This window comes from Eurosta solidaginis, chromosome 4 (genome assembly GCF_040869045.1).
Source record: "Eurosta solidaginis isolate ZX-2024a chromosome 4, ASM4086904v1, whole genome shotgun sequence".
NCBI lineage: Eukaryota > Metazoa > Arthropoda > Insecta > Diptera > Tephritidae > Eurosta > Eurosta solidaginis.
Genome location: NC_090322.1, coordinates 236,543,202 through 236,562,783, shown reverse-complemented (window position 1 = coordinate 236,562,783; position 19,582 = coordinate 236,543,202). Strand labels below are relative to the sequence as shown.

Below are 19,582 nucleotides of genomic sequence, written 5' to 3'. Positions count from 1 at the left end.
CAGAAACTGTTTGGTCAGCATCTCATTTCTCTCCCTGATGGGGAGATGGTGTTCTGGGGACATAAGAAGACAGCCCGTGGCGATTCTGAGAGCAGTATTTTGGCAGGCCTGTAGTTTCTTCCAGTGGGTAGTTTTTAGGCTTGGCGACCATATGGGTGACGCGTAGCACGTAATCGGCTGACTAATTGCTTTGTATGTGGTCATGAGCGTTTCTTTATCTTTTCCCCAGGTACTGCCAGCAAGGGATTTGAGGATTTTATTACGGCTCTGAATTCTCGGAACAACTGCGGTTGCGTGCGCACCAAAATGTAGATCCTGATCAAACGTCACACCCAAGATCTTGGGGTGTAGGACAGTCGGTAGCGTAGTGCCATCGACGTGGATGTTCAATATGGTCGACATTTGGGGCGTCCATGTTGTAAATAAGGTCGCGGAAGATTTAGTCGGTGACAATGCCAGGTTTCGCGAGGCGAAAAAACTGGAGAGATCAGGGAGATAGCCGTTTATTTTATTGCATAGCTCATCGATCTCTGGGCCTGGGCCTGTGGCCATTATTGTGCAGTCATCGGCGTAGGAAACGATTGTGACTCCTTCCGGTGGTGAAGGTAGCTTAGATATGTAGAAATTAAACAAAAGTGGGGATAGGACACCACCCTGTGGCACCCCTTGTTTAATTCTCCTTGGTTTTGATGTTTCGTTTCTGAATTGCACCGATGCCTGCCGACCACCCAGATAATTTGCGGTCCACCTTTTAAGACATGGGGGAAGGGTAGACCCTTCCAGGTCTTGCAGTAATGAGCCATGGTTGACCGTATCAAAGGCTTTTGATAGGTCTAGCGCTACGAGTACTGTTCTATGGTGGGGGTATTGATTCAAACCGCAATTTATCTGGGTGCTAATGACATTTAGCGCGGAGGTAGTGCTATAAAGTTTTCTGAAGCCATGCTGATGAGGGGCTAGCTGCAAATGTGCTTGGAAATAAGGGAGCAAAATGGCTTCAAGCGTCTTTGCCACTGGCGATAGGAGAGATATCGGACGATATGACTCACCTACGTTAGCTGGTTTCCCAGGCTTTAGTAGCGGGACCACCTTGGCCATTTTCCATTTCTCGAGTATGGCAAAGGTGGAGAGAGACAGGTTGAAGACATGCGCTAAATATTTGAAACCCTCTTTCCCTAGGTTTTTAAGCATCGGCATGGCTATGCCGTCTGGGCCCACTGCTTTGGATGGTTTAGCGCGACCAATGGCGTCCTCAACCTCTCTAGCGGTGATGGTGATTGCTGACGCGCTGAAATAGTGTTTATGTGCGTGTCTATTGGCTCTCCGTCTATCTTTGTCGACCGTGGGATGCATTATATATTGTCGGCAGAAAGCGCTCGCGCATTTTTCCGCATCCGACAGCACCTTATCGCCAAAGGCGATGGAAACTTTGTCTTTGTGCTTAGTCGGATTCGATAGGGACTTTACGGTGGACCAAAGTTTACCTACACCGGTAGAGAGGTTACAACCTCTTAGGTGCTCTTCCCATTTCGCCCGCTTGTGTTCGTCCACAAGCAATCTGATGCGTTGGTTTATATCCCTTATTTGGGGGTCGCCTGGATCTAGCTGTCTTATAAGGTCGCGTTCCCTCGCTAAGCTCGCGGCCTCCGCCGGGAAGTGGGGCCGGATTTCGGGAATTCTTCCGGCGGGAATGAAATGTGCCGAGGCGGATTCAATGACCTTACGGAAGGCATGCTCCCCTTGGCGGGCATCAGTCGGGATAGGGAGGGCAGCAAAGCTGCTGTCTGTTGCAGATTTATATTCTTCCCACTTTCCTGTTTTGAAGTTTATGAAAGTGCGTTTTTCGGTGACGATGAAGTCGGCGGTACGCTCGAACGAAATAAGTATGGGCAGGTGGTCGGATGCCAACGTTACCATCGGCTGCCAGTTGACGCAGCTTACGAGTTCTGTGCTCACGATTGAGATATCTGGCGAGCTATGACAGATTCCTGCCATACGTGTGGGGGTGTCTCCGTTTATTGTGCAGAACGTCGTTTCTTCTATTTGATCCGCCAACATCTCACCCCTACTGTCCGCCCGCAAGTTTGAATGCCATAGGTCGTGATGGGCATTGAAATCGCCTAAGATAATGCGATTGTTGTCAGTGAGTAAGGCCTCGATTTTAGGGCGGTATCCACTGGGGCAACAGGTGACAGGAGGGATGTAGATGTTAATGATTTCTAGATTTTCATCGCCTGACCGGACAGATAGGCCTTGACGTTCTAAGACATTGTCCCTGCGGTCGATGCCAGGATCAAATATATGATATTGCACAGAGTGGTGTATAATAAACGCGAGGCCGCCTCCATTTCCGCTCTCGCGGTCCTTCCTGTGGACATTATACCCAGAGCAGGTCTGCAATGCAGATCTTGCTGTGAGTTTAGTCTCTTGAATCGCAGCAATGCGGATGTTGTGCCGCTTCATGAAATCGACTATCTACGTAATCTTCCCAGTTAGTCCATTACAGTTTAACTGCAGAATTCGGAAGTGCATGAGGGGTGACGCCGCCACTCTAGGGGTAAGTGACGGGTGACTACGCCTAGGTTGTGGAAGGCCAGGACGCAATTGCTGTTGTGGCCTTGGGACTGGGCGCCCTTGGGCAAGCATTGGGGTACCCGGATGATTTGGGTTTGCGACCTGGCAACATGGCGCGATGAAACCCGTCGAGGGGTTGCCGTCGCGGATACCAGAACATCTAGGAAAGTGGCATCACCAAGGCAGGAGCTGCATTGAGCGGATGTCGCAAACCTATATATTCTGTGCTGGCAGACGGTGCAAACGGAGGGAGGGACTAAGAGTCTGTTTCCCCGACCTGCACGATTGCTGCCAGAAAAGAGGGGGGGAGAAGAAGACGGGGGCAGGGGCTGATGCTCAGCATTGCTACCAGCTCTACTACGAAGGTAGTAGTTATGAGTGGTATCAGCTGTTTGAGTTGTTGGCGCCGTGGGGCGCGATCAGCAGCGGGTACTTGTTGTGGCTTGCTGAGCAGCGAGGCTGCTGGAAGGTAGTGGAGGGGCACTTAGGCGTAGACTACGGGACGCCCTTGGGCGTGAGCAGCAAGGAGCCACAAAAGATTTATAAAAGTTACGTGGACGTCGGGTTTTGGGATCAAACCCAGAACAACCTGTCCGATGCAACCATCCCTTGCACGAGACACACTGAACAGAGTATGACCGTCCTAAAAAGATTCTTTTCTGGCAAATGCAGCAAAACCTGACCGGGGTCAGGAGACGGACCCGGATTGGGTTCGATACCTTCCCGTAGTAAGAGAATATGTAGCAGTCCTGCTGCAAGGAGCTGCTGGGAGGATGACAATTTGTGGGAGGGACAAAACAAATTAAATGGGGTCACACTGAAATGACAGTCCTTAGCATAGCCACCCTGTGGATCCGAAATTGATCCAAATATATGTATATAAGGATCACAACGTTGTTGTTGCATTTGCATGTTAAATTTTCATCGGGATCTGGAACGCAGCCAGTGTTTTCAACATCAAACAAAGTTTTGTCGATGGCTTAATTATATGGTTGGCTCATCTCATCAGGCTGATTTTATTTTTTCATTTCAATGGTATAGGGATTGTCAAAAGTAGATGGCAAACGCAAAATATAACCAACACATCCTCGCGTTCCAAATGATCCATATGGTTCACATTGTTTTTGCATTTGCATGTCAAATTCCCTTCAAAAACGCGAGTACTCTATAAATAATGTAAGGAAGACTCCTTTGGGAGTATAGGACTGCTCCAAATCTAATCTATATTCATACAAAAAATGTGCTCCAATTAACATTGCGATGTCCTAGGAGAGGAGTAGGTGATCCCACTCTCGCTTTGTTTTTGAGTATTCCATAGAGTACATACGTGAGAGTACTTTCCAAGGTACTTTCACTGTAGTACTCCATGGAGCACCCACAGAGGATCATATGCCAAAGTACTAAAGAGGAATTGTGTCGGAAAGAATTATCGAAGTGAATTTAATTTAAAATGAAAGTAAATGAAGAGGGGCAATACAACTTTTATATTTTATACTGCGAATATTCTAATGTTATTTAGCATTTGCGTGAATAAAGAAACTAATATAATACGCATACGCATACGTGAATAAAGAAACTAATATAATATGTATACATAAAACCAGTGCGCTGTTGCATTTTATCAGAGTTGTCAAAGTAAAATTTTATTATTAGTTATTTGCATGCAATATTTTACTTTTGGCAACTCTGTTCGATCGTCATCGTGTCGTGATCACTGTCGTTAAAAAACGGGCAATGAACGGCTGATGGTGGTCCGCAAACGCATTGCAAAGGAGTATTGTTAGATTACTCCAACATGAAGAAAATGGAACATCAGGCTGATTTTATTTTTTTTATGATGAAATGAATATTCAGGTGTTCTCATCCCGTTGACGTTTTCCCTTATTCTGACAAGTTCGGCACCCTTCAAAAAACGCGAGTACTCCATAAATAGTGTAAGGAATACTCCTTTATGAGTATACAAAAAATGTGCTGCAATTAACATTGCGATGTCTTAGGACAGGAGTAGGTGATCCCACCCTCGCTTTGTTTGTGAGTATTCCATAGAGTACATACGTGAGAGTACTTTCCAAAGCCACTCAAAATAAAACATAAAATTTATTAAAAAAAATCATATTAGTTTCTTTATTGACGCAAATGCTAAATAACATAAGTATTTTTGCATCCAAACTAAATTACGATGTTGGCGAAAAAGGATTGCCTTCTGGTGCTATGCTAGGAGAGCTGACCAATTCCATAACCTCTGATCCTGCGGCATAATTTGGAATTTCAATTTCCAATTTCTTTAGACAATTGAAAAGTAAAGTCCTCTCTCGACAATCAAAATTTTCGCTCTACAAGTCACTCATCATACCTGTCCTGATGTATGGCTCGGAATCATGGAAGGTGTCGAGAGAAGATAAGATGGCTCTTGGAGTATTCGAGATAAAAGTTCTCCGGAATGTTTATAATCCTATCCGTGATGTCGACGGCGAGTATCGAAGGAGGTAAAATGATGAGCTATATGAGCTTTACGCAGACATGACAATAGTGCAGCGATCGAAAATCCAAAGGTATCGCTAGCTAGGGCATATTATGCGGATGAACTAATACGCTCCGGCAATTTGTAAACAGAGGAAAGAGAAAACTTTCACTGAGTTGGGAGAGACCGTTGGAGGAAGATTTGACCTCGCTTGGTGCCCCCAATTGGCGACTGTTATCGCAATACAGGGTTAGCTGACCTCACTGACTCAACGTACTTCATTTTTATATAAAACTTCAAGAAGTGATGTAGGTTGAATTTTGGCAGGATTTACAGATCGCGCCCGGACACATTTGTTGCTTACATTTTACTCCTTCTTTTCTCATTCCGTACGAAAAAACTACAAAAACTGTAAGTGAAATGTGAAGAAACATGTCTTAAGACACAAACAATGAATTCACGTCATTTCATCCAATTGTCACTTGTAAACAATCAGCTTTTCATACGTATACAATAAAAACTTCAACCAAAATATATTAGGCAGTAATACTATTTAGTTTTCAACTCGACCCAAATAAACCTTCCTTTGAGATAAAAAAAATGTTGTAGGACAAAGCGGAACAAAATATTCCGATTGGAATAAAGTCTGAACACTGAGTCAGCAATAAAACATATTGTCAAAAGCGTGACGTCACGCCGAGAAAATTTATTTCACAGCCAACTATGATTTTTTGCTCTCATTTTTTAATGCGGGATACGTCTATTGGTTCATGATTGTACAACATTAGGTATAAATCTTCGTATAAATACATACATACTGCATTTTGTAAAATAAAAACATATAAGTTTTTCAAATCGTCACTGAATTAAAAATATACAAAATAACATAAAATGCGCCCAACTGCGAAAAACACAAAATTTCAAAATATGTAATAAAATCGTAGTTGTACGAACAAATAATCGCTATATTGTAAGAGAATCCACGTGAAAACATACATACATACATAAATTCAAGTAAAAAAAACACATTAACATAACAAAACAAAACACAGAAAACTTGTACTAATTACCCTTCCAAGAAATAAAACAAATGCGATTTTTATTTATGAAACGATTTTATAACAGTATTTTCTTTATTTAATAAGGAGAAATGTTGATTAGATTATCAATCAATTAACTCAGGTACATCATCCGAAGCTTCATTTGTGATACAAATGTTTTTTATATCCACTGTTCCTTTTAGATTACATTTCCTGTTTAAGTAAAGAAACGGAAGTGAAAACTCCAAATTTAGTTGGTCAAGTAGTGACCACCGCTCAAGAAAGCTCACGCTTCCTGTTATTGGCTGCTTTGTCGGTTGAGTGATTCACAAATTGGTTTAAACAACACTTCAAGGCGAATCCATACCAGGTGGTGGCAAAGCGAACTCAAATTTTAAAGGCGGTGACACAATGACATTTTTCATATAGATGCGTTTAACACAAGCTTATGCATTCCCAAGGCGAATTTATAGCAGGTGGTGGCAAAGCGAATTCAATCAAGAAGAATGTCAAGTCAAAAGAAAATTTTCATAGATTTCGATTAACTGACATTTTGTTGTACAAGGCTTTGTGTGGAAAATTATCAAGAAGAAGCAATCAGCTGTTGGGATAACACCACCTCTACTGAATTCGCCTTGATGCATTCCAATAACACCGCCACAATCAACCAAGATGTTGCGTTTGTAAATATGAAGGAACTTCAGACGTGGCAATTGAAGTTTATTACGCCTTGCCCATTCATATACAAAATTTTGCGAAGCTAACATATTTTGCGTGGTGGTCGATTGTTATATTGCAGTTTTTAATTGCGAAAAATGTTAGAAAATTACCAGCCAGTGGGAAAAATAATTTCACTTGCAAAGTGTGCCAACACCCTTAGCCAAAGCAACTGTCAAATTCTTCTTCTTATGCTTTGCTTGGAACAAAATTTGGGAGATGGCTACTTTTCAATATCAGATGGCGCCAGTGTCGCTCATTCTACCGTTGTCAATAAAAATACGTGCCATCTATTCATAACGCATAAGCTTGTGTTAAACTCATCTATATGAAAAACTGCTTATGTGTCGGAGTTGTAATTGATTTTGATTAACTGACATATTAAAGTATATGGTGCTGTATGGAAAATAATCAAGAAGAAGCAATCAGCTGTTGGGATAACAAAACCTGGTATCAAAGCGAATCTATACCAAGTCGCCGTGCCGAACAATGTCAAGTCAAAAAAATGTTCATAGATTTCTATTAACTGACATATTGTTGTACAAGACTTTCTATGGAAAATTATCAAGAAGAAGCAATCAGCAGTTGGGATAACAACACCTCGTACTGAATTCGCCTTGCAACACTTATTATTTATTCAATTGGAGGAAAAGTGGTATCCAAGGAGAATCCATACCAGGTGGTGGCAAAGCGAATTCAACCAATTCGCCGTGCAGAAGAATGTCAAGTCAAAAGAAAATTTTAATTCATTTTGATTAACTGACATATTAAAGTACAAGGCACTGTATGGAAAATAATCAAGAAGCAATCAGCTGTTGGGATAACAACTCCTGGTACTGAATTCGCCTTGACCTGGTACTGAATTCGACTTGCAACACTTATTAATTATTTATTCAATTTGAGAAGAAGTGGTATCCAAGGAGAATCCATATCAGGTGGTTGCAAAGCGAATTCAACCAATTCGCCGTGCAGAAGAATGTCAAATCAAAAGAAAATTTTAATTCATTTTGATTAACTGACATTAAAGTACAAGGCTCTGTATGGAAAATAATCAAGAAGAAGCAATCAGCTGTTGGGATAACAACTCCTGGTACTGAATTCGCCTTGCAACACTTATTAATTATTTATTAAATTTGAGAAGAAGTGGTATCCAAGGAGAATCCATACCAATCGACCAATTCGCCGTGCAGAAGAATGTCAAGTGAAAAGAAAATATGTATTCCTTTTGATTAACTGGCATATTAAAGTACAAGGCGCTGTATGGAAAATAATCAAGAAGAAGCAATCAGCTGTGTGGTACTTTCTTAGTGAAAGGTCAAAATTTACGAAAGGGTCATAGAAAAATTAAAAAAAAAATCATTTGTTTCCGCCACAAATTTTGTGCAGGTTACAGCAATGCTAGGTATTTTTGATATTCAGCCCAATTCTAAACAAAAATTCCTTGCGGGTTTTCTCCCTTCTCCCATTCCTCGTATTCTAAATAAAAGTTCATTGCGAGTTTTTTCACTTCTCCCTTTCTTCCTATTCTGAACAATGTTCGAAAAAGCGGAAATCCGTTATGGGAGAAAAGTAGGTATTATGAATGTGAGTGAGAGGGAGATTTCTCTACCATTTCTTAGGAGTTTTTTCACTTTTTAAATTAAAGGGAATGCATCAAAATAGTTAAAGGAAATTGGTTCTTTTAAGAAAGAGCACTTATTTGTACAAATATGTACATTGTACCACAATATTCTTTATTTTAAGTTGAAAAGTATATCATAAGCAACGGAAGAGCTCTTGGTATATGCAGCCATCAGAAATTGCGCAAGGATTTTTTAAGAATGCTTAAATAGATTTTGACATATGACGAAAGACGAATTTCACTCGACTTAGTCGCCAGAAAATTGCTTTGCTGAATGGAAGCAGGCAAATCCGGCGGATTTGTGTCATCCCGCCGTATTCTTCTTTTTATGCTCCTCTGTTGATGTTGCTGTGGCACCAATTCATTACTCATTTTAGTGAATACCACATGAAATGCAATACTGTGCATTGTTTATATTTTATTTCTTAATTTCAAACAAATTTTCAACAATAATTAAACTTTTAAATTTTTTAAACAAAATAACATATGCCCAATGAAATTTCAATTGACAAAACGGCTGACTTCGAAAATTCAAAATTGCTATTCCCCAATTATTGTTCTCCCTAGGAGAAAAGAATTGGAGGAATTTTTCCGCGGGAATAAAAAAATGCGCGAGAACAAAATTCCGAAGGAATATTTAGAATTGGGATGATTAGCTGTGTTTTTTACGCGTAAACTTTATATGGACTGCTAAGCGCTAAACTTTATCTAGGTACACTTCTGAAATTGCTGCGCATAAAATTAGTACTCCTAAATTTCAATACGCATTATACTCAGATGCAACTAAAATATGTGTCTATGTTTCACCTCTACAAATGTTGTGTGTCCACTATTCATCGCCACGGATTCAGCTATATGTTATACAATATGGCCACCAGAGGTTTGTGTCTGCGCTTTTCGGTACAACATGTTCTGTAGCTAGTTGCCGCTAGATGGGTCTTCTAAGCATTATCTAAGCGAGGATAATCGTTTTTTTACGCGCAAACGTAAACGTATACGCGTCCACAAAAATTTTTGAAGATAAAGATGTTGCATGCGCGAACTTCAGTGGAAAGCAGCGGAGCGTAACAAAATTCTAGTAGGTCACTTCCACCACACCAAAAACTTTAACACAATTTTTAACATAATTTAAGACCAGAAATACACCGATTCGAGTTTTAGGGAGTAAAAGTTAAAATTCTGAACACATTAGCTGAATAAAAAATGTACAAATAATTATTAAATAACAAATACAGACAGTGGTAGTTAACAAATTCTGCTGTGGTAAGTGGTGAATGGAGAGACATGACATGAATGTGACCTACTAGAGGTTTTTTAAAGCTTGCTTCACACTATTTTTCGTCCCTGCAATGTCTCTATGTTAATATTGTATCTGCGTCCAGTAGCAAGGCAGCAGGGAGGTTCACCACTCTTGCACTATTTGCAATTGCGTTCCGTGACAAACTCAAATGCCACTTTTTTCAAAAAAAACACACAAATTAGGCTTCAAAAGAACAATAATTTGTGTACTAAAGTTAGTAAATAAGTTTTACCAACTTCCTTGACAGCTTAACCACATCAACAGGCCAAGATAAATTGCTAACTGTCAAATGGGCAGCGACAACAGCTGTAGGCGAATTCTTTTTAACTTTTAACGATTGGCTTTGTCGAAGTTTTAACTAGCGACTTTTTCTTGGGAAAACGACTGTGCTATAGTGACAATTTAATTGAGATTAAATGGGAGCTTCATGTTCAATGCCGTTGAAAAAAATAAGATATACTTAATTATCGGCTTCGATAGCTAATCTATATTAAATAATATCCATTCGAAATCGTTACAATTATCAAATCGTTATATAAATATGGTGACTATCCCAGAAAAGTTAGTGAACTACAGTACTGTGCACTTCTTCTAGAAAAAAGTAGCAAAAAGCGTATAAGTTCTCTTGAGAGCTAGAAACTACTTGACATATGAAAAAAGTTAGAAGTTGCCTAGGTTTTCATTACGTGTTTGCGCCAAATCCATTCTGTTAACATTCACGAAATTTCTGGCAAAGTAAAAGTTGTGAGTAAAGTTCTATCTGACGTCGACTTACCTTTTTTGCTCCTTAACATACGCATGATTTGCATTATGACCTGAAAAAAACAGGTATTTACATTAAGACAAGGTCCTTAATTCCGTTGAAAAACTTAAACGATGATGACATCCTTTTGGTATAAACGAATATCGAATACCGCTTTTTTCAGAAAAATTGTTTTCTACTATAGTGCGAATTTAAACTCCAGTTAAAAAAAATGGCCTGATTGGATATATGTTTAGATATCATGAAAGTTTAATATCTTTACCTTGATTTTTGGACCTCACTATGAGCAATTGGTTTACGTGTAGTTTTGGCATTTTTATAACCAAATAACCAGTGATTTGGGAGCGTTGTACGCTAGCTTCCGTTAAATTAATCTCATCCATCAAAGCCATTTGAAATATTTTTCCCTTCACGGAAACACGAACGTAATTCGATTCGACATCTACTTTGAGCTGTGATGTATCTAAATACCTGGAAACAGACCCCGCTACAGTGAATTATCATTTCTTTAAAAGACAGCTATGGAATCGTAACATACGATCACGTATCGAAAACGGATTTCACACAAGCGATAAAAATAAGGCTATCCAACTATTTAAAAACATAGTAATATGTGACCAGGTATATGAAAAGGTGGCTTATGATTAAAAAAAAATGTTTCCACTTTTTTCTGGTTTCGATAGTTTTTCAGACGTTCTTTCACGTGGTGAAAACTAGAAAGTCCTAACTTGCTTAGAAGTGTACTAAAAATGTAGAGAAAGAAGAGCACAAATTAAAGACGATGAAGCCTTTGGTTCCTTCGATGCCACTTTCGTGGCTGGTGAAGCATCCTCAGATTTTTTTGATAGCATTTTTTTCGATGGCAATGGAGCCAAAATATCCGTCAGAAACTGGTTTGTGCTTTGCCTTTTGGGCATGACTGTTCATAATGCAAAAGAAAAACTTCTAAGAAACTGAAGAAATGCATTGTTTACCTTTAACAGCTGTTTCTCGCAATTTCTTTATTGAGTCATAAGCCACCTTTTCATAGGCCGGGTCACATATATTATCGATTTTGTGAGTACGCCTTGTCGCTAGTTCACATATTTCATTAATCCAATGCACCATTTCAGAGCTTAAAGTGATTTAAAAAACGGCATTCGATCACGGATCGTATGTAACGATTCGGCCCCAGCAGTTTCTCAATGTTCGGATAGCCGTTTACATACAAGATTTGCAAAAGTGCTAAGTTGAGAGTCGCCATTACCCTGCAAAAATCTTTGGATCATGTGGTCCACTGGAGTACTTACCACTGTAGTCCACTGTAATGCAGCAATGGACCAACTCATGTTTCTACACGAACATATTGTAAGCCGATCATTGCTCGTTTTTAACGATTGTAATCACTACTCGATGTTTATTGGTCTGTGGGTACTCCATGGATTACTCTGATGTAATGCGGAGCTGGAGTATATGGTCCAGTCCTAGGACATCGCAATGTTAATTGGACCATATTTTTTGTATGAATTGTGGTTAATTTTGGAGCACTCGGTTGGTCCATAGCGAGTACTCCATACATGCACGCATGGAGTACTCGCGATTTTTGCAGGGTATCTTCAAGTACCTTCAAATTAATCTAGTCCTATGAAACCCACCCTTTTTGCTATGTAAAAAAAAAAACATTTCTCAGAATCATCGTGATAACCTTTCTTATGTGAAAATGGCGAATAGTTGCCTTCCACTACTGGAGGATTGAATCACTCAAGTGATGCCATTTGATCTCGCTCACAGAAGCGAGTTGCTTTGTAGCTCCATCCCTGCTAGTCCTGCGTATGCAGGTGCTTGAGTACACGGTTAGAAATTTGCGCCCAAATTTTAAACCATTTAACGGTTGTAACAGTTTTTTGTCTTAATTGGAAACCTCTCAGTTTACTGTTGTGTTTTTATACTCAGCTGAGCAGAGCTCACAGAGTATATTAACTTTGTTCGAATAACGGTAATCCGTAACGGCATAAAGTAATCGAGATAGATATAGACTTCTATATATCAAAATGATCTGGGCGAAAAAAGAAATTCATTTAGCCATGTCCGTCCGTCCGTCCGTAAACACGATAAATTGAGTAAATTTTGAGGTATCTTGATGAAATTTGGCATGTAGGTTCCTGGGCGCTCATCTCAGATCGCTATTTAAAATGAACGAAATCGGACTACAACCACGCCCACTTTTTCGATATCGAAAATTTCGAAAAACCGAAAAAGTGCGATAATTCATTACCAAAGACGGATAAAGCGATGAAACTTGGTAGGTGCGTTGACCTTATGACGCAAAATAGAAAACTAGTAAAATTTTGGACAATGGGAGTGGTACCGCCCACTTTTAAAAGAAGGTAATCTAAAAGTTTTGCAAGCTGTAATTTGGCAGTCGCTGAAGATATCATGATGAAATTTGGCAGGCACGTTACTCCTATTACTATATGTGTGCTAAATAAAAATTAGCAAAATCGGATGACGAACACGCCCTTTTAAAAAAAATTTTTTTAAGTCAAATTTTAACAAAAAATTTAATATCTTTACAGTATATATGCAAGTAAATTATGTCAACATTCAACTCCAGTAATGATATGGTGCAACAAAATACAAAAATAAAAGAAAATTTCAAAATGGGCGTGGCTCCGCCCTTTTTCATTTAATTCGTCTAGAATACTTTTAAAGCCATAAGTCGAACAAAAATTTACCAATCCTTGTGAAATTTGGTAGGGGCTTAGATTCTATGACGATAACTGTTTTCTGTGAAAATGGGCAAAATCGGTTGAAGCCACGCCCATTTTTTATACACAGTCGACCATATGTCCTTCCGCTCGGCCGTTAACACGATAACTTGAACAAAAATCGATATATCTTTACTAAACTTAGTTCACGTACTTATCTGAACTCGCTTTATCTTGGTATAAAAAATGGCCGAAATCCGACTATGACCACGCCCACTTTTCCGATATCGAAAATTACGAAAAATGAAAAAAATTCCATGATTCTATACCAAATATGAAAAAAGAGATGAAACATGGTAATTGAATTGGTTTATTGACGCAAAATATAACTTTAGAAAAAACTTTGTAAAATGGGTGTGATACCTACCATATTAAGTAGAAGAAGAAGCAGGCGAAATCAAAGCCCTTGGAATTTTGGCCGGAATACTGTTCGTGGTATTACATATATAAATAAATTAGCGGTACCCGACAGATGATGTTCTGGGTCACCCTGGTCCACATTTTCATCGATATCTCGAAAACGCCTTCACATATACAACTAAGGGCCACTCCCTTTTAAAAGCCTCATTAATACCTTTAATTTGATACATCGTACAAACACATTCTAGAGTCACCTCTGGTCCAACCTTATGGCGATATCTCGAAAAGGCGTCCACCTATAGAACTAAGGCCCACTACGTTTTAAATAATCATTAACACCTTTCATTTGATACCCATATCGTACAAACGCATTCTAGTCACCCCTGGTCCACCTTTATGGCGATATCTCGAAAAGGCGTCCACCTATAGAACTAAGGCCCACTCCCTTTTAAAATACCCATTAACACCTTTCATTTGATACCCATATCGTACAAACACATTCTAGAGTGACGATTTGGTATGACCACATGAAACCTTCTAGGCCATCCCGCCTTCCCACCCCCTAGATCTATCAGAAGTTCGGGGTCACCAGAACCTCGGCTGTTAGTGATACAGGATTCGCCACGCTTAAATCATGTGACGCCAGAAGGTGGTGTGCAGTCAGAATACCCATTATGAGCCTACAGTCCCCTCTCACTATGTAAGTCTAACTTTGTTCATCTTAGGCTGTCAGACCTGCACATGATCTTCGACACTTTGCAGCTGCGCGCTTGCACTGAAAGAAAAAGACTGTTAAAATCAACCGAAATACGGGTCAATTCAACCCAAATGTCTGTCAATTTTTATCCATCGCAACAAGATGTTGAATCAACTGCGCACAAATCGTTGATTCGTAATTGACCGTTTTAGTAGTCAAATGAACAAAAAAAGTTGTTGCGACAGCTTTGTACGAAAGTACCTATGTTGCGGCATTTGCAAGGCAGATGAGTTTTCAGTGAGATCTTTTCATGGTAGAAATACACTCGGAGTGCTTGCCGAACAGTGCCGAGGGGCGACCCCGCTTAGGAAAATATTATTTTAATTGAAAACCCTTATTTCTAAAATTTTTATGTTGCTTTGCCCGGGGTGTGAACCAAGAGTCTTCGGTGTGGTAGGCGGAGCACGCTACCATCACACCACGGCGGCCGCCATATATGTACATACGTAAATATGTGCATACATATAGTACACAGCACACATAAGTACAAAGTAGAGAGCGCAGTGAGCGTAAAATTCTTTTTGAAATTTGCTCATGTATTGACTGTTGATCGCTGTTGAAGTTACCAGTGAGATCAGTTGTGTTAACAAAAAATCAGTTAGATTGATTAGGAATCCGTCAGTTTTACAGAAATTTGTTAACTTAAGAGCGACAATTTCTCTTCTGTTGAAATGACAAAACTAACTTGTTCGCTTGACAAAGAACTCGGTCGAATTAACCATAATTCGATCAATTTCCCCGAACCTCCAGCAAGTCAAGAACAACAGAACCGTTTTGTTGATTTTACTAGCACCATTTCTTTCAGTGTGGTTCCACGCTTTTCCTGTTTGATCGGTCAACTCTCGCCTCGGGATGCACCATTTAGCTAGCTTATTCGCTTTTTCATTTACATCCATACCCATATGCCCAGGGACCCAATATAGATGTATATTTCTCCCTATCTTGATTCTTTCCAGCGATTGCTTGCACTCTAACAAATTGTTAGATGTTGTGCTATGAGAGATAATATAGCCTTAGTTGCTGCTTGGCTGTCAATGGAAAAATTGACGCGGCTGCGGTTTAAGCTATTTTCCTCCAGAGTTTCTACTTTTTTAGTCACGGCTAATACTCTTCCAGGCGGAATGTGCAGAATGGCATACAGTGCAGCCGTCTAGTTGTTTTAAGAGCTCCTGTAATGCTAAGCGTTGATAGCCTGCTTTTCCCTTTTTGATTTTAGATATACGTTCTTTTATGAATGTCTACCAAACAAGGACTATATTTTTTAGGATAGGACTGATAGAAAAAACTGCTAAAATCAATCGAGTTTCGAGTCAATTCAACCGATATTTTTGTAAATTTTTATCCAAAACTGTTAAAATATAACAGTGGCTGTTGGCATTACAGAGATTTGATTAATAATCTGTAAATTTTGCAGAATATTGTCAACTGGGAACCAAAGTGTTTCTTCTGTTGATTTGACCAAACAAATTTGTTCCTCTGACAAAAAACCGGTTGAACTAACCATAAAGTGATCAATTTTATTGAACCACTGTTAATTCAAGAACAACAAACCTGATTTGTGGATTTTACTAGCTTCATTTCTTTCGGGTAGCAATCGCTTTCAATATGCAATGAGAAAGAGAGAGATAGACGGTCATCCCGGCATTCTTTTGCATACATAAAATGCCGTCAAGGCCTTCTTCACTCCCTCCTCCACGTTGAGCTTTACGACAACTTACTGTATGGAATTATTTCTAGATATCTTGTACAAGAATTCTTCATCAGTCTTAGGATTCACACACCACTATAAACGTTATTGCATCATAAGATATTTAGTGGAAACTTTAGGAGTTGAGCATTTGAGCATAACCGGAAATTTGATACACTGAACCCATAAATTGTCATTCTCCTTAGAGAAACTGAGTTTAAAGGGTTAATTAAACTTCCTTAACCCTAACGCCATAGTCGTAACCAAACCCATATCCATAACCATCTCCAATGTGATCGATTAATGGTGCCTTAACCTAAAAATCGTTAAAATTTCATAAAAATGAAGAAAACGCAAAAAATTACAAACATATTCAACAAAAAATAAGTTTCTAAGTCATAACGTATCCAAAACATTGAATAAAATCTACAAAAAGTTATTATATTCACCAACTCAAATATTTTTAGGTTATGGATATGGCGAGAAACCAAAAACCAATTGGTTGGCTATGGTATGGTATGGCGTTATGGTATGGCACCATTAATCGTTTACATTGATTTCCATAAGGTTGGTTCGATCAGCTGTGTTATCTGGTTATGGATAAGTCACCATTAATTGGCCCTTAAGCTTAGAATATTCAAGCTAAAGGGGTTAAGGGACTAGCACGGCGTTTCAAGGCTTGAAACGAGAGCTTACGATTTCTCGACCATGTTCGAGAAAAGATTTCTCGCTAGTCTCACCTTCTCGCGAGATTCTCGAATCTCAAATTACTCGTAGGGCTCGCGAGATTCTCGAATCTCGAATTACTCGTAAGGCTCGTGAGATTCTCGAATTACTCGTAAGACTCGCGAGCTTCTCGACATTCAACTTAATCGATTCATTGCTGTTTTATATAGAGCTTACTTACGATTTCTTTTGGAGCACAAACCAAAATGTCCGCAAAACCACAAGTAAAAACCCTCGAAATGTATAGAATATTGCCAATGCAGTGACTGAATTGAAAGTCGAGTAGATCGCACGTATTACGAGTAATTCGAGATTCGAGAAGCCGTGTTCTTGATGTCTTGTTGGAAAATAAAACATTGCGAACTAAATTATATGTATAATAAATATGTTTTGAGTTAAATGTTAATGAAGCAATATAATCAACAAAAAAGTCACAAGTAAAAAAAAAAACAAGTATATAAATACTGTCCATACAGCGATTAAGTAAGAATGTCGAGAAGCTCCCGAGATTTACGAGGACTTTGAGAAAATCTCGCTTGTGTTCGAGAAGAAATCGTAAGCTCTACTTGAAACTGTAACCATAGTTCCTTGTATGCATGTCTTCGGGCATTGAAAAACTCGACGTAATGGTAAGGGATACCTACTTGTAAACTCCCAGCTCCAATATGTACTCATTATACTCATCCTTCAAGTTGAATGGTAATTTTGCTTGATTTAAATTATATGGACTTCCACTAGGTGCAAAAAGTTTAGGGACTCTACGTACTTTATGATCCTCCTGCTGTGGGTTTCTCTTCTCGTGTCCCAATCTATGATATTTAGCAATATCCATACGTGTCTCGGGGCAATGTTCACTCTTAGTGTCCCAAAACTTTTTTAAACGGGCATCTTCATCATTAATTTCAGCCATTTCAGCTTGAAGTTGTTCCTTATGCTCTGCAACTCGCATTTTTTGCTCATCGCGCTCAATAAAATATTTTGTTTGTTGTTGAACAATAACAGCACGAAAAGAATTCAATGATTTTTGTGCTAAAAATTTTTGTGTGATTTTGATCTCTTCACAATCCAATGTGCTTAGTTGCGGTAAGGTAGCAATAACATAATCCCGATAATGTGAATAGTCGCAGCAGGGATTGCCGATTAGGATTAGTTCGCGTAGATTGTAGTTTCCTTTAAGCGTTTCGATTGAAGTTAATTCACCAATGAAATTTAATGTTAAATCTAATTTATTTAGCGACTCGAGCTGCTCTAAATTTTCTACACGCTCAATATTGTTGATGGCCAAGTTCAGGTATTCTAATTTTTTTAGTTTATGCAAATTTTCAATTTTCGAAATAAGATTCGATTGCAGTAATAAGATTTTTAAATCCCGACACCAATTTTGGAAATGTTCAATACGTTCTATGTCCTCTTGGTGCAGGGACAGTTCTTCCAATGTGGATATGAGACGCTCGTTGTGCTCGGATTTTTTGCGCACCAAATCTTCAGTTACTAGAAGGTTTAGTTTTCCAATTAATATTCTGTGCGGTTGGTTAAAAAATCTTTTGGAAACTTACTCTTTACCATGCTTCTGCGGTGTAGCTTTTGCTTTGCCTAGAATATTTATTTATTTATTTGAAGTTGTCCAATTATTTGTTAATTAAACAAACGTTTATTTATTTATATTCGAGTTTCCGGTACCTTGACAACCACAAACTTTATTTACAAAATGTGTAGGTTCCCGATTCGATTAAAAATACTTTCCCTACTTGCAGAACTGCATGTTATTTTTCTAGCTCAGAATTAATGTAAAAATGTTTCAAAATTGTATGAGTTTAACAACTTTTTTTGAAGCTGGGTTTGATTAGGTTGAACTGGTCGGTCAATAAAGGACTCACAAAGACCAAATGTGTTCATAGTGTTATTAGAATTTATTTGACGACCAAACGGAAAACCCCCAATTAGGCACCAGGACTTATGTTATAGAATAACCCCGTCCTCTTTTGCAAATACTAGAAATTTTCCTGGACCTAGCTTAATTGCTGCCTCGAGATCTGGCAACTCTGCCGCTCCTAATAGCTGGGACCTTGATCTCGCGAGCGCAGGTCATGAACACTGGACGTGTTCAACCGTTGCTTCCTGCAGCTTGCACTTCCTATATCTACGTTACTGACGAAACCTTAATTATAAGCATGTGACGCCAGAAGGCATCTTGTCCTTTTAGAGATAAAAGCAACTTTGTGAGTCTAACGTCGTAGGATTTGGATTTTAGAAATTTTGCAGCCACGCGCTTCTGCCTACGTCTTTTCTCCTGGCTTCTTTTGATTTCTCCTAAATGGATTGCTTATCGACAACAATCATATGTTCCTGAAGATGACTTCAAACTGAGGTCGAAATATCGACAACAATAAATATTGTATATGCAAAATCAGAATTTTGATATATATACATCAGAGCTGTAAAATGATTCAATCAATACAGTTATAAATCAAGACTGATTCATTTTACAAATATTTACAAATATATTGATTTCAAATATATAAGCCAAGTTTGAATGCGATTTCATGTTTTCCATTCAAAAATTCCGTTGTGATTGCATGACTGTAAAAAAAGTACTCAGCTTGATTGTGAGTGCATCGAGAGCACTGCCACTCACGAGTGATTGCAAAATTTGTTGAGTGCAATGACCTTTTCATTCAGTTCCATTGGATGTTTCGTTTTCAGGGTTGATACTTTCGTACTTTTGATGGTTAACATATCTGTGATTGGTTTGAAGTTGTCAAAATAGTTATAAATAACCGGACTGCCATATTTCATTTAAAACATTATGTTTGATTCTAAAAAGTTTTA

General features: G+C 38.9%; 1 protein-coding gene across 1 annotated transcript; it reads right to left on the bottom strand.

Annotated features, from left to right (window-relative positions):
- Window positions 1-6,159: 6,159 nt before the first annotated feature.
- tilB (touch insensitive larva B) lies at window positions 6,160-19,162 on the bottom strand. Its single transcript, XM_067780539.1, has 5 exons — window positions 18,310-19,162; window positions 17,398-18,244; window positions 10,739-10,947; window positions 10,489-10,528; window positions 6,160-6,288 (listed from the first exon to the last, which is right to left on the bottom strand). The coding sequence occupies exons 1-5, from the start codon at window positions 18,317-18,319 to the stop codon at window positions 6,201-6,203; spliced, it is 1,194 nt and encodes a 397-aa protein (XP_067636640.1). The 5' UTR covers window positions 18,320-19,162; the 3' UTR covers window positions 6,160-6,200.
- Between the last annotated feature and the right edge of the window lie 420 nt (window positions 19,163-19,582).